Source organism: Ischnura elegans, chromosome 2 (assembly GCF_921293095.1).
Source record: "Ischnura elegans chromosome 2, ioIscEleg1.1, whole genome shotgun sequence".
Taxonomy (NCBI): Eukaryota; Metazoa; Arthropoda; class Insecta; order Odonata; family Coenagrionidae; genus Ischnura; species Ischnura elegans.
Window position 1 is genome coordinate 112,768,039 of NC_060247.1, and position 14,027 is coordinate 112,782,065.

Sequence of the window (14,027 nt, forward strand, 5' to 3'; positions counted from 1 at the left end):
ATGCCAAGCCACACCCCTTCCCTAAAAATTACCTTAAACATTCATCCAACTACAGCTAACAGTTTTCGTGGACTTATAAAACGAACATATATTCACATTATATGGCCTCATAGCTCATCAACAAAATGGATGACTGACGTTGAAAAAAAAATTTATGTATCTATTAAAAATTTCTCATTTTTATCCTTTGTATCCAATGAGGGAAATAAGATTTCATGGAATTATCCGGAAAGCAGCCTTAAAATAAGGAGCCACTGCGTGAAAGAATGAATTTATGTGCCAGAATTGAATAAATCCTCCTTATACCTAGAATTGGATATAAAACGTAGAATTTCAACTCCTACGCGCAGTTAATACCTCAATTCCAAGACAGAACCACGGATTTTGAACGTTTTCTAAAGAAAGCAATCCATCCAACAACGAAAGATGTCATTTCTTCACGCAAATCAACTCATATTCGTGAGCCGTGCGGTTTTTTCATCGACTAGCATTCATTGCAATGCGGATCAACAGCCAAAACTGTTATATACCCGAAGCAATAATAACCTCGAAAAGGATCACTGTGGATAAAATGTTGATGTTGACATAATAGAGTAATAGATATTATTTTCCCTTTAGTTCTAATTATATTCACTAAGTGGCGCTTAAAAAACCGCCCATAAATGAACCTAGTTTCCACTTTCTGAATAACATTTTCTCTGCAGTTTAAGCATTGAACTCATGGAATTTCAGTGATAAGTTATTGAGAAATTTCATTTTTATGAATTAATTACAGCTGATTTGAGCTACTTTACAAGCGGTGAGTATCTTGGTTCACCTGTAAGAAAACAGTTCGTCATTTGTCTCTTGACTTACTTTCATGGTCCCCTTGTGTTAAAATCTCGTTTTTGATTACTTCAACGACCCAATGTGCCTATTTAGTAAGTTTTCTGTAATCACTTATTTTCTACTTGTTTTTTCTTTAACAGTTGCTTATTTATATCTGTGATTGTAGATATTTAATAGTGTGTAGTCGTATACCATCGTATCGCAAATGAACTAGCAGTCCACCCTGGCCACTAGTTCTTATGTGTAGAATTATGCCACTTACTTGTTCTCGTTAATTACGGGTGAAAGGTATCAGCCTTTCTCGTTCCCCCTGAATGATTAGTTGTTATCAGTAATTCCATTCGTTTTACTTACAGTTACAAATGCCGCCTCATTATGTCTGGCATTGACAGGACTTCGTCTGTGAAGCAGACTCGGGCCAATAAGGATGCAACCACTGCCCATAATGCCTCCAAGAATCCAAAAAGTACCCCGTCTAAAGTTTCTGCGGCAGGGTACCGTCTGCGATCGACTCCTGAAACATCATCGCCCGTCTTAAAGGAGAGACGGGGAGATGCTTCACCGGATAGCGCCAGATCCACTAAAACACCAGTAAAAAAAAGTGTCCTCAAAATTAACAAAATCGCCAAACTGAAGAGTTCCCCCTACGCCACTAGATCTTTGTCTCCGCTGGCCTCTGTTCTTAGGAACGGTAAGAGAAAACGAGAGGCGTTGAATATGATACCTAAATTCAAAAAGCGTGTGCTCGTTGATCGTGATGATACTAAATCAATTTCTGATGGAAATGAAAAGGAAACAGAGCAGAGCCTATCATCTTCAGAGTCACCGCTGAAGCAGTCTCTGAAAAGGAATGTACCTGTTGAAAGAAGCAGCTTAGAGCCATCTAAGAGGTGTAAAATATCTCATGATGCCGAATCCAAAGTTACTTTGAGTAGAGTTTTACGCAGGGTTGGTAAACAAGTAGTTAAAAATAAAGTGAAAGATGAAGACCAAATTGAAGCTTCAGAATCTACAGACAGTCCATCTAGCAGATTGTCAGTGAAGAAGGAATGTGATACAAGTCCGGAACCAAAAAATGTCGAAAGAACCAGCACAGAGCCATCTGAGAGGTGTAAAATATCTCATGAAGACGAATCTAAACTTGCCTTAAGTAGAGTTACACGCGGGGTTGGTAAACATGTAGCTAAAGATAAAGTGAGAGATGAAGACCAAAGTGAAGCATCAGAATCTTCGGAAAGTTTGTCGACCAGATCTTCAGTGAAGAAGGTATGTGCTGAAAGTCCGGAACCAAAAAATGTGGAAAGAAATAGCGCAGAGCCATCAAAGAGGAGTAAAAGAACTCAAGATGCCGAATCCAAACCTGCCTTAGTTAGTAGAGTTACACGCAGAGTTGGCAAACGTGTTGCTAAAGTGAAGAATGAAGACCAAAGTGAAGCATCAGAATCTTCGGGAAGTTTGTCGGACAGGTCAGCAGTGAAGAAGGAATGTGATGCAAGCCCGGAACCAAAAAATTCTGATAATGTATGTGATATATCCCTTGATAGAACTTCCATGGACAAAACACTTGACGAAAGCTGTGGAAGTGCCTTAGAACCAGAAAATACTAGCGGCACTGGAGATCTAATTTCAAAACGTGATTGTGGTACTACTTTTGACCTTAGTAAGTGCGAAAATTGTTTGCAACCTGTGATTGTGGATACCAAAGATAACTTGGATTCTGCTGCAAAACCTTTAACTGGATCAGACGATTGTTTGCCAGAAATGTTATATCTGAGTGATAGCCAAAACTCCTTCGAAAAAGTGAGCGAATCTTTCAGCCAAGGAACTGATATTCCTAAAACTGAACTTGATGGTAGGTGTGAGCTTGATGATTGTAATGACATTTTAAATATTGAAAATAGCTCATCTTCCCTTATGGTGTGCCCAACTTCCCATAATATACACAGTGGTGTGAGCCTACCACCTTATGGGCCTGAAGATGAGACAGTATCCGTGAATGCTACCTGTGATTCCCTTTCAATGCTTGATGCAGATGAGTCTATGAATGAATTTATGCACGAAATTAGCTCCTCGAAGGGAAGAGAGAACACACTCGACTTTGCAGATTCGTCTAATGACTCCAATCACATAGATGCTACAAGTATCATAAAAACTCTGGAGCAAACAGAACGTCTAAGTGATGAAATGGATTCACTATGTAAAGACCAAGGTTTAGAACCTTACATTGACCCAACAAAGGCTGACGGCTGTTTGGAGGCAGTGCCAAATGTTGCCATTGAGAACGTCGTTGCCACAATGGGCAGCAGTATGCATCACCGAGATATGAATGAAAATATGAAAGAAAGTAGCATTCATCTTTCTGTATATGGTGGTGTTAGCTTGAGTGAGAGCTATTCATTTGATTCAGTGGATCATCTCCAAGATTTCAGTGCGAGTATCAGCAATTGTGAGCGTCTCACTGCATTGGATATTGAGGGAAGCACTGTATTTAACCCGAACCAAACACCTCCAGTCTCTTACTCTATGCATGTCAGTGAGTCTCTGGGAATGCCTCCTCAAGTAACGATGGCATCAGAACAAGACGGAGTCACTCACAGTCTTAACGACAGTTTGCCAGTTACAGTGACTGAGTCTCTTGATGCCATCACTGCAATGGACACCAAGGGTTTGAGCTCCAATCATGAAGATCAGGGTGAGTGCAACATTTTCACTGAGAATTCATCACAAGGAGCAGGACAAGAGACTATCCACACCATCCCCATTAAGTCGCTTGGAGGCACCAGCACCCCTCTTGCTGAAAGTGGTCCCTTGAACGCACACTCTCAACTGGGTGTTGAGCCTCAGGAAGCCATGCTGGAGTCGCCATTTGTGGAGCAGGCAAGGGAATTGGAGAATCTCAATGGGACTATTCCTGGTGAGGACAGGTCCGGCTTGCAGGAAGGAGCTGAAGAATTTGTGAGCCAAAATAACGAAAGGTCCAGTAATTCCCCTGAAGACTTGAGCCATAATTGTGATGAAAAAGGAAATTTGCTAAGTCTGAATGATTCCGATGAACCGAAGAAGTCCTCTGCTGGCCAGAATGAGGAAGAGGATTTCATTCTTCCTATCCCACCTTCCGTCTCAGATGAGAACCTCTCTGCTGAGGAGAGTACAGTGCTGGTTTCTGATTCTTCTAAATCTATCCCATCTACACCTTCTGTTCCTGATGTCGATCACTCTTGTCTGAAGAATTCAATGATGGAGTCTGATTCTTCTTCACCCATGCTTCCTCTACCCTCTGTCTCAGATGTCAACCATATTGTTGTTGAGACTTCAGTGATGGCTTCCAATTCCTTGAAATCCATGTCTCCTATACCTTCTGCTTTGGGTGTCAATCACTCAGTTGTGGGTGATTCATTGATGGTTTCAGATACTTCTAAACCCATCCTTCCTCCACAATCTGATTCAGATGTAGACCGCAGTGTTGTAGACTCTTCAGTGATGGCCTCCAATTCATCTAAACCCATGTCTTCTCCTCCTTCTGTCTCAGATATCAATCACTCTGTTGTGGATGATTCAGTGATAGTTTCAGATTCTTCAAAACCCATGCTTTCTCTAACATCTGATGCAGATGCCAACCACCCTGTTCCGGAGACGTCAGTGACGGCCTCCAATTCATTTAAACCTATGCCTCTGGTACCTTCTGTCTCTGATGTTAATCACCCTCATGTGGATAATTCAAGGCTGATTTCAGATTCTCCTAGACAAATTGATTTCAGTTCTGATATGGGCAATGCTCAGGACTCCAATGCTGCTAACTCTGATGCAGTTGATGTCAGTGTTGTTGATAGTAATTCTGTGGACATTAGTAATGCTGACACCTCTGATGTTGAACTCTGTGATGATGGCATAGATGCTACTGATTCTAATGACGCTGCTACCACTAGTGTTGCAGTCAGTACTGTTGAAAAGAGTGATTGGAGCGTAAGTGTCACAGGTAATAGTGTCGATGTCATTGATAAGGTTGATGCTAATGATGAGGATGAGAATGCTGTTCTTAATGAGGAATGTAGTGTCATAGAAAGAGATGCATCCATTGTATCATCTGAGGTGAACGGGACTGTTACAGCTCAATCCAAAGTTGATGTGGTAACTTCGTTAAATGCCTGTGACACTTCTCTTGAAGTTGAAGGGAAGTGTGAAAGTGTGAATAATGTTGTTGAACTAGAGAAGTCAGTGGATTTAAGTGAACCAGTGGATAGCCCAACTCATATAAAATCTGACGTGTTTGAAGATGTGGTTGGGAATTCTGAAAAGAGTGAAGTGGAGATGGATGCTCTTTCATCTGCTGTGACTCAGTCTGTGGATGAGAAGGTTGTGGGGCCCTTGGTGCCTTCCACCTCTTCTAAATCAGAGAGTACTAAAGATGAATCTGTGAGCAAGCCGGAGATCACAATCGAAGAGGATTCTGCTGAGCAGCTTGCCATTAAGGAAACTATTCTAAATGCCCTTGGCCTCCAATCATCTCGAGCGGCTTCAATGGCCAAGAGTAGTGTGAGACAGGAACTCCCCCCTATTCCATCAAGGACTTCAGGCACCCTGAAAACCATAATAAAAGTTCCCAAGGTGGTTGATAAGAAAAGGACCAGAAATCCTCTGAGACTTTCATTAGATATCCAAAAGGCCTCTCAAGAGAAAGAGTTGATGAATGCCAAGAGACAATGCACAAGTGATCGACCAGAGTTTAGTGGGCCTCTAAGTGCAGGCCAAGATGCTGAGCAGGACCCATATACCTTCCGAATTTTCAATGAGGTACTTATGGCTATCGTTTTATTTTTAATTTTTATGCCTGAAACTATTGATATGTGTTAGGTAACATTCTTGGATCAAATGAGAGCCAACATTACTCTTTCAGGCTAATATTTCCTCTGGTGATACGTGGGAAGCCTATATTTCAAAACACAAGTCAAAGTCGCATGGAAACAGTCGAAAATTTTCCTCTGGTGACATTTCCCATTTGGATCATCTTCCTTTCTCGAGGACTTCCATCAATGGTGAGTTATTTTTTTATTTCTAACTCACTAAGCTATTCAATCTGATGCTTGGTTTGGACTGATGGTATAAGTCTCCTGGGCAAAATTCACAAACTTATTCTTAACTGTGTAGTATTTCATTGTAAACCCAGGTCGCAGTACATAAGTAAAAGTGAAATATCCAAGAAACCTTAAAAGTCTCCTGGACTTAAGCCACTTGTAGACAGCATGTGAGTTTTAAACATTAAATTTATGGGGGGAGATAGCTCTTTTGACCTTTAGTTGAGGACCTCGAATCCTGAATCCATAAATCCGGAAAATGAGAAATCCGGAACTTTTGAAAATTCCTCTGCATAGTGTTACCATTAGCCACCTCATGGCACCACTATACGAGCCTTTTTTTGGGACAAGTAGGAAGTTAGCACACGCTAACAGCCCAGGCAGGGAAACAAAGGGATGTCAAAAGCAAAAGAGCCTGAACGCATTTATAAATTAATTAATTAACAAAATATAGAAGCATTTTCACAGATTTACTGTCCGACTGAGGAAGGTAACGATAGATATCGCAACATCTGCTAGCTAATGCTATCAACAAAAGCTATTGAACATGAAGAAAAAGATGTATTTATTGCTCGTTCTCATCCAGTTTTAAGCATGTGTAGTTTATGCTAAGGAAGCTACGGTTGTGATTTGACGACTTATTTGGCAAGTTTTTTGCCTCCTTCGATGTAGTGTGCTTGAATCCATCTAAGGTGATGAATGTTCTTCTAGGGGTTGTTTGACAGACAATCCACACATTCACATTTAGCTAATTTCTGTGTTAAGCCCAGGCAGGGAAACAAAGGGATGTCAAAAGCAAAAGAGCCTGAACGCATTTATAAATTAATTAATTAACAAAATATAGAAGCATTTTCACAGATTTACTGTCCGACTGAGGAAGGTAACGATAGATATCGCAACATCTGCTAGCTAATGCTATCAACAAAAGCTATTGAACATGAAGAAAAAGATGTATTTATTGCTCGTTCTCATCCAGTTTTAAGCATGTGTAGTTTATGCTAAGGAAGCTACGGTTGTGATTTGACGACTTATTTGGCAAGTTTTTTGCCTCCTTCGATGTAGTGTGCTTGAATCCATCTAAGGTGATGAATGTTCTTCTAGGGGTTGTTTGACAGACAATCCACACATTCACATTTAGCTAATTTCTGTGTTATGGTTTTATTGCATTAAAATACTAAAAAAAAGTGTACCACTTTTCTGTGTGCTGAAGACCAGAAATACAGAAACCCTTTGTTCCCAAGCTTTCCAGATTTGGGGTCCTCAGCTGTATATACTTAAGGGCATCCAAAGGATTCACCCTGGTTTTGAAGTTAGGACCTGTGGATCACTTACCACGTACTCTTCCTTCCATGAATCCATGCTCATCAAAATTTCCCTCCGTCTCTATAGAATATTCTGAGGATTGGTTTATGTGTTCATTAATTTTTATTTCAACTGTAAATTTTTGTTGATTATTCAATTATTAATGATGAACCTCCTTGATTATTAATGATAGTAAATTATTTCATCAATACCTTTCTAACACAGTACTCCATCGTAACTTCCTGAAAACAAAAATATGTAGCTTAGCATACTTGAATATGGTCGTCAAAAACTGTTAGGCCTATACATGAATCAAGCATATTAGGAGCATCGGTGATAGAACTTGAAATTAGAAATAGAACCATTAGTTCCTTCTTAAATACTTTGATTGTACCTATTTATATTTCACAATAATTTTCAAGAGAAAAAATTCCTTTTGGCCAGGAATCAAACCATGGAGCTTTGAGCTTTGGCTTACCAGGCTACTTTGCAGACCAATGACCGATGATATAGACTATCAGATATTGCGGAACTTGGATAGTGGTGTGGTCGATTAAGTAAGCCCAGACAGTTAAAGGTTCATGATTTGATTCCCAGTGCAATATTTTTCCCATGGCAATTAATGTGAATTTCACCTCTGTTATATTGGCGGACTTGATATACTTTACCTGTGAATAGTGTTTGTAGTTAGTTCTGTTTGAGTTACACACAATTGTGGAAGTAAAGAGGTAACTATGTATTCAAATGTGATGAGGTTCAATTGATTATAGAGTAGTTTCCTTCATCAAAGTAAATGAAAGGCATTGATTGCTATTCCTTAGCCATCATTAGTGTATTCATAATATGTATATGTACAAATAATTTGGTTTTACAAATCCCAGTTTAGACGAATGGTAGTTGTCAATTTTAACCTCCTTTGAAAAAGGCCAGATTGGTGGCCATGTGATGCCACTCCACGTGATGCCACAGGGACCCAGATGCTATATGAGTACTTAGCCTGGAGTTTTACATTGTCTGAAATTACCAATGCATGCATGAGGCACAGAGCTCAGGGAAATATCTCTTAATTATCACTTATTAAAATTACCTTTGTTTGGAAAGCTTTTTCATTTTATAGGGTATTATTAGTTCTTATCCAAGTGGCCTTACACAGAGGCAGCCGGAACCAAAGTGATGTGACATGGTCTTCTCCCAGCATTCATACTTAGCCATTGCGTTTTCGTGTGCTTGAAAATTTTCGCTTTTCATTTGATCCCTAAGAATAGATATTGTCATTTAAAAATCTAAAAGCATGAAATACGTACTTCTTCAGTAATAATCTTTCGATTTAGGCAACAAAAAAAAGGAAACCACCCTATTGTCGTGAGAGGCAGGCAAAGAGAGTTTAAAAATAGATTGTTGTAAAAATGGACAAATGATTGGGGTTTTTAAGTGGAAATGGGATCAAACCAGCCATGTGCAATGGCGTCCTGGGTGCATATGCTTAAAAATAAATATGTACATGAAAGAGAAAGTATGGGGTGCAGCCATTCTCCATGTGGCTTTTTTTTTCTCATCTCATTAATATCACTTGCATGGCATCCAAAGCATTCAACTTTCATTATTTTAGATTGTGTCCAGGGTCTCAAGCAGTCAGGTAATTCACAAGTATAATATGCAAAATTTTGTTTGAACAACTTAATTTATCCTTGATGCAATGGTTGAAGAACACTCCATGTGTTAGGCTGCAATAATACAATTTTCACATTTTTCTCTTCTATTGCTAGATGAGCTGGGAAATTGTCAAATAAGAGTACAGTAAACTCTCGTTATTACGAAGTTGACGGGACCAAAAAAACGGAGGTTCGTAATAGCGAAGCTGGTATGAACGTTTCAAATAGGAATATTAAAAAAAACAGTATTTAATACATGAGATTAAATTGTGCGTATATAAATAAAAAACAAGGAAAATTTTCTCAATGGAAGAATGCAGCATGACTCAATCGAGGGTTGATATCTTCCCGAATACAGTAAACGAACTAAATGTGTTTCACGTTGTAACGTTTCATTTAATTACTCTTATTTTCACACGTCACTTACAAACATTTTATTGCACTTTTAAATAATACAAACTCGGGAGCAGGGAAACACCCGTCTGCCATAACTATCACAATCCGAGTCCTCCCTTTTCACTTCCTCCCGCGCCGTCAACAATCCCAACAATTACCTCACTCCACCTCTGCTGCTTATTATTGCTTGTATTACGTCACACCAAATACCAAAACAAACCACTCAAAATTAGGTGTTACAACGTGTAGACGAGACCTTGTTCGTAAGTTGATGAACCTACACTCCGGCCTCGGAGAGTTGTCCGATGACAGGCAGAATGGTCTAGTTAAGGGTCTTGTTGCAAGGTTGCCAGGTAAGAAAGCGAACTGCCTGTGTCACTTTTAAACAAAAGGGTTCCGTGAAGAAAGGAGCCGGAAAGGACGACGAGCGTGAAGGACCCACAGGAATAATCCCTTGTTTTGGAGATTCGAAGAGAGGGCTTGTTTTGGTGGTTCAGGCTTATTTTGGTGCTCCATATGCACGTGACAACGTTGTATGACTAGGCGAGGGTGTGAGGTGCATTTGAGGGATAGCGATTGGCTGCAAACTGTGCTAGCGCAGGGTTTTCTTCCCCTCCTTTTGTGCTGTCATCGGACAACTCTCGCCGGCTGGACTGTATGCAAGACATCGAAGAGTACGGTTATCCTGAAGAATGCAACACCGCATCACAATTGTGTGCTAACTCAAGCCTGTGTCACACGGTCAAATTTGCATCAAATTTTTATACAACGGACGCGCAACGTCTCCCACGGTATCAATAGCTTCCACATTTGTTTACATTAGTATCGTCTTTCGTTTGTTTTCCAACATTTTGGTCCAAATGAGATGCATCGTGGGAAACTCCATCCAGTTGCATAAAAATATTTGGACCAAAAGGTTTGGTCCAAAGATTTTAATTCCAATTTGACCTTGGGACATTGGCTTCACGATTGTGACGAACTTATATAGCTAAGCGTGCGACACAGTAGGAGCAGAAAAAAATCGCTCTCAACGGCGTGGAAGAACGGACAAAACGTTGAACAGTTCCTAACTTTACACCAGATTCAATGATACTTTGTTCAGATTATGCCCAAAGTGCGAGTTCCTCTGCACCACACCGCGTAACATTGGCCAAATCGAAAGGCGCCAAATTCGAAACCTTGCGTACTGAATATCCGCCTTAATGCCGTTGCTTATTCGTGGAAACTCCTAATAAAGTTCATTTTCTATCTGCCGGGACCGGGACTGAGGTTAGTAATTTTTTAATAACGAAAATTTCGTAGTAACGTTTCTTTTACTATAGATTGGATAGGCCTTATCATCAGGACCAACGGTTTGCTTCGTAATAACAAGAACTTCGTAACAACGTTGTTCGTAGTAACGATAGTCTACTGTAACATTTCTTAATTTTTTACACCATTCACAGCATCATATGCTCCTAGCCACTGCAAGAATGAAGCAGTCCTCATCTACCCATTTTTATTTGCTTCATAAGTACACGACGTTTTTATGCCCTTGAAACATTGAGGATGAGGGGATTTCCCCTCAGCGAGTTTTAATTTGGCACAACTATCCGTATTCGCACATAAAGGAGCAGTCAAATGGTCATTACTTTTTTCCCTCCTTTGCAAACATTGACTCAAGTGGCCAGAGATTTGCCCGGGAGAAGGTTAAAAATGAGCCCGTTTTATTGTTATCTATGTATATCTAGGGGCTGTAATTATCCAAATTGGTGTTGAGGACAGTAGCCCAGCCTTCCATATCAGTTTCGTCAATACAGATATTTTATGGAAGGATATTTCTTTCCAGTTTTTAAATCAACCAAACCATTCATCAGAGTAGGGATGTGCAAGTACTCGAAAATTCGAGTCGAGTCGAGTAGTTGGTACTCGACTCGAGTGATTCGAGTAGTATTACGAATGTCGAGTCGAGTAGTTTCGGTTACAGAGCTGTCGAGGACAGTAAGTTCATAAATCTGGCGACAGAAGACGCTATCATGGAAATCGTGTAGTGACAGTAAACCTCGATTATACGAAGTCAGCGGGACCGGAAAATAGGCACTTCGTAATTTCAAAATGTTTTAATAATTCGCGAAAAAATGTTTGCTACTGTTCCCATTGCCCTTTTTCTGCCTTTATTGGCCTCGTTTAACGTTTACGGGTGATATTTAAGATAGAAGTTAAAAAATGCTCTTTCTTATTGATTTTATGCTGTAAAAGATCATTAAAAAATCATACGATCCTAAACTTCCCATTCTTTTAAGTTGAATATCAAGGATCTTGTCGCTAAAGAAATTCCCGTTCATTTTAGAAAACGTATTCAAATGACAACTTGAAAATTTTTGTACAAGAATTTAATCTGTGGAATTTTGTGGTCAGTAGTGAATAGCAACTGTTATATACGCATATGATAGATATTTGTTTCCAATGCCTACGAAGTTTTAACGGCAGCCCGCCTAACCGCTATTTGTGACGCCCTCTATCGCTCAGTGACAAAAAAGAGGGTCATCGCCCGTTTCCAATATAACCCTCGTAGGTTAAGATCTGTAGTTCCTCCCGTATCGTCAGGTGAATTTACGATCTTTTAAATGAGTTCATCATGATTCAGTTACAATCATTAAGTACGTATGATATGATTTTCTAGTGGCGAATATTTGAAGTAAATTCTTTTCCGGCACCCCGCACGTCTGCTGTGCTCCATTGTCTTTGCGGATGTTAAAATGGAAGCCTTTTTATTCGTCATGAAGACCATTGATGCTGGGAGTGAGGTGCCATGTTTACATAATAAGTCTTTCTTCTTTTATGCCGACAGGAGCAAGGTTTCTACCTTAGAAAATCTGAAGAAGTATCTTGCATTATAGGGGAAATAAAGAGGGATAGGTTATTATCCATGTTCATTTTTTCATACAACACACCTTTTATCATGTCTAAACATATTTAGGTGAAGTATTGGTTCAGTAGCGTGAATTCCCAAAAATGATTCCCCAAAACGTGTACCTTAACCTCATTTAGTTTCATGAGTCTTTCTCTATCGTATTGAAAATGATGCTAAGTATCATTGATATAGAGAAAAGATTTTTTTATATTAGCATTAAAAATTATTCACGCTATTATCGTAAAATAAGTAGTAGCGCGGAAAGGACGAAGGAAATAACTAAGTTCTATTGAAAGTCTGCAGAGAAGAAGGGAGACAATTTTATAATCGCAACACCTCACACCTTGTGCATAGGTATCAACCGCATTGATGACGAAGGATCTTCGATTGAATCGTCGGCTTATTGTTAGAGGTAGATGGTGCGCCTTACCTGGACAGACACCCGAGAAGAATTTAATTCGATTATTATTTAGTTTTTCTTTCTCCCTGCCGCGCTAATATTTATTTCCGTTTATGGCGCGCCTATTTATAGCGCTAAAACTAAAAAATCTTATTTTCTAAATCAGCGTAACAAAGCGTCATTTTAAATACGGTTAAGAATGAAACCCGAAAACTAAAGAAGGGCAAGATGTTGAGGTATGATTTTCAAGAGTTCACGAAAGTAAACAAATATTGCGAAATTTTAAATCTACTCGATATTTAGAAAATAATCAGCCCAAAACACGACGTATTTCAAGCATCATTTATGTATGTTGATCATGTTTATAGTGGGTTAGCATAACCAAAATATAAGCTCATAATTTCAGACTGACGCCAGGTTTTGACTCAATCTTTTCAAATATTTAGCAGAATTTTTGATCCCATGAACATAAAATAATGGGTTTTAAAAAGTTGGTGTTTCGTTTAGTTTTTCCCAATATCTATGCGATCCGTGCTTCCTAACTTGGCCATAATGTTTAGGGTCAATTACGGAATTGACGAGGCAGGTAGCCCTGCCGTATCTTTGCGTGAACAGAGTGGGAGGGTATGCTAATCCGCCAAGTCTCACGGGAGCAAGAACAGACTTAAAATGTGTCACGAAATGACAAAACACGTGTCGTAGCCAATAAAATGAATGCGGGTGACAAAGCTTTCCTCTTCATTTCCACAAAAATGGAAAATACTTCTCCAGCCTCTCTCCAGTTAGAAACTTACCCCTGTTGCCGGTAGAGATGAACCATACACTTCCACAGTCAGATAGCATTCCAAAGGGGTGGGGTAAATAAGAGTGGGATGGGTGCCGCCTGGTTGAGGAAGTGGGGATATAGGATAAAGAGAGGTGCAGCGGATGGGAGGAGGGGTGGGTAAAGGGCCTTGAGCCTTGTCTGAGACTACGTTTGGGGGCCGTGTTTTTTTACGACGCACTAATGGTCATCACCGGAAAATGATTGGGAAGGGGAGAAATGCTGGTGGAGGGGGGTTCGGGATGCGTAAGTTGGATGTCAGGAAGATCAGCAAAAGGCCGGAAGATAGAGTAAACAAAGGTATTGGAAAGAAAGATCTCTGGGAATGGGGAACGGATGGGAGTGCTACAAGGAAGTTCATGGTTAGAGTTGGAAGTGCCTCTTCATTACGAGTAGCCTGCAAAATAAATTGGTGTTAAAAAGAGCCCAATATTTAAGATACTCCTCCTCACTTTCATCTTCGTCTTCACTGCTGTCATGTATGTCTAGTCCCGGCTGCTGCTTCTACTCCACTGTTTGCTGCTTAGACACTCGCTAGGCACTGCCTGAAGCCCTTCGCAAATTCTCTCATGAATTTAGTTCAAGCCCATACCTTACGATTCAGCGCTTACAGGACGAAAGACAGCCAGACACTGCCTCCTTCGTGGATGGATAGCAAGGT

The 14,027-nt window shown here is 40.0% G+C and overlaps 1 protein-coding gene across 2 annotated transcripts in view; it reads left to right on the top strand.

The window, feature by feature from the left end:
* The first annotated feature begins 643 nt into the window (after window positions 1–643).
* LOC124154430 overlaps window positions 644–14,027 on the top strand; it is a 36,427-nt gene continuing 23,043 nt past the window's right edge. The window contains exons 1-3 of one of the 2 annotated variants that reach the window (XM_046528136.1): window positions 644–799; window positions 1,185–5,619; window positions 5,723–5,861. In XM_046528136.1, coding sequence (XP_046384092.1) covers window positions 1,204–5,619; window positions 5,723–5,861 — 4,555 coding nt within the window. In that variant the 5' untranslated portion in view covers window positions 644–799; window positions 1,185–1,203. Of the gene's footprint in view, window positions 800–840; window positions 921–1,184; window positions 5,620–5,722; window positions 5,862–14,027 lie in introns of those variants that run through there. The other variant, XM_046528137.1, reaches the window with a different exon arrangement.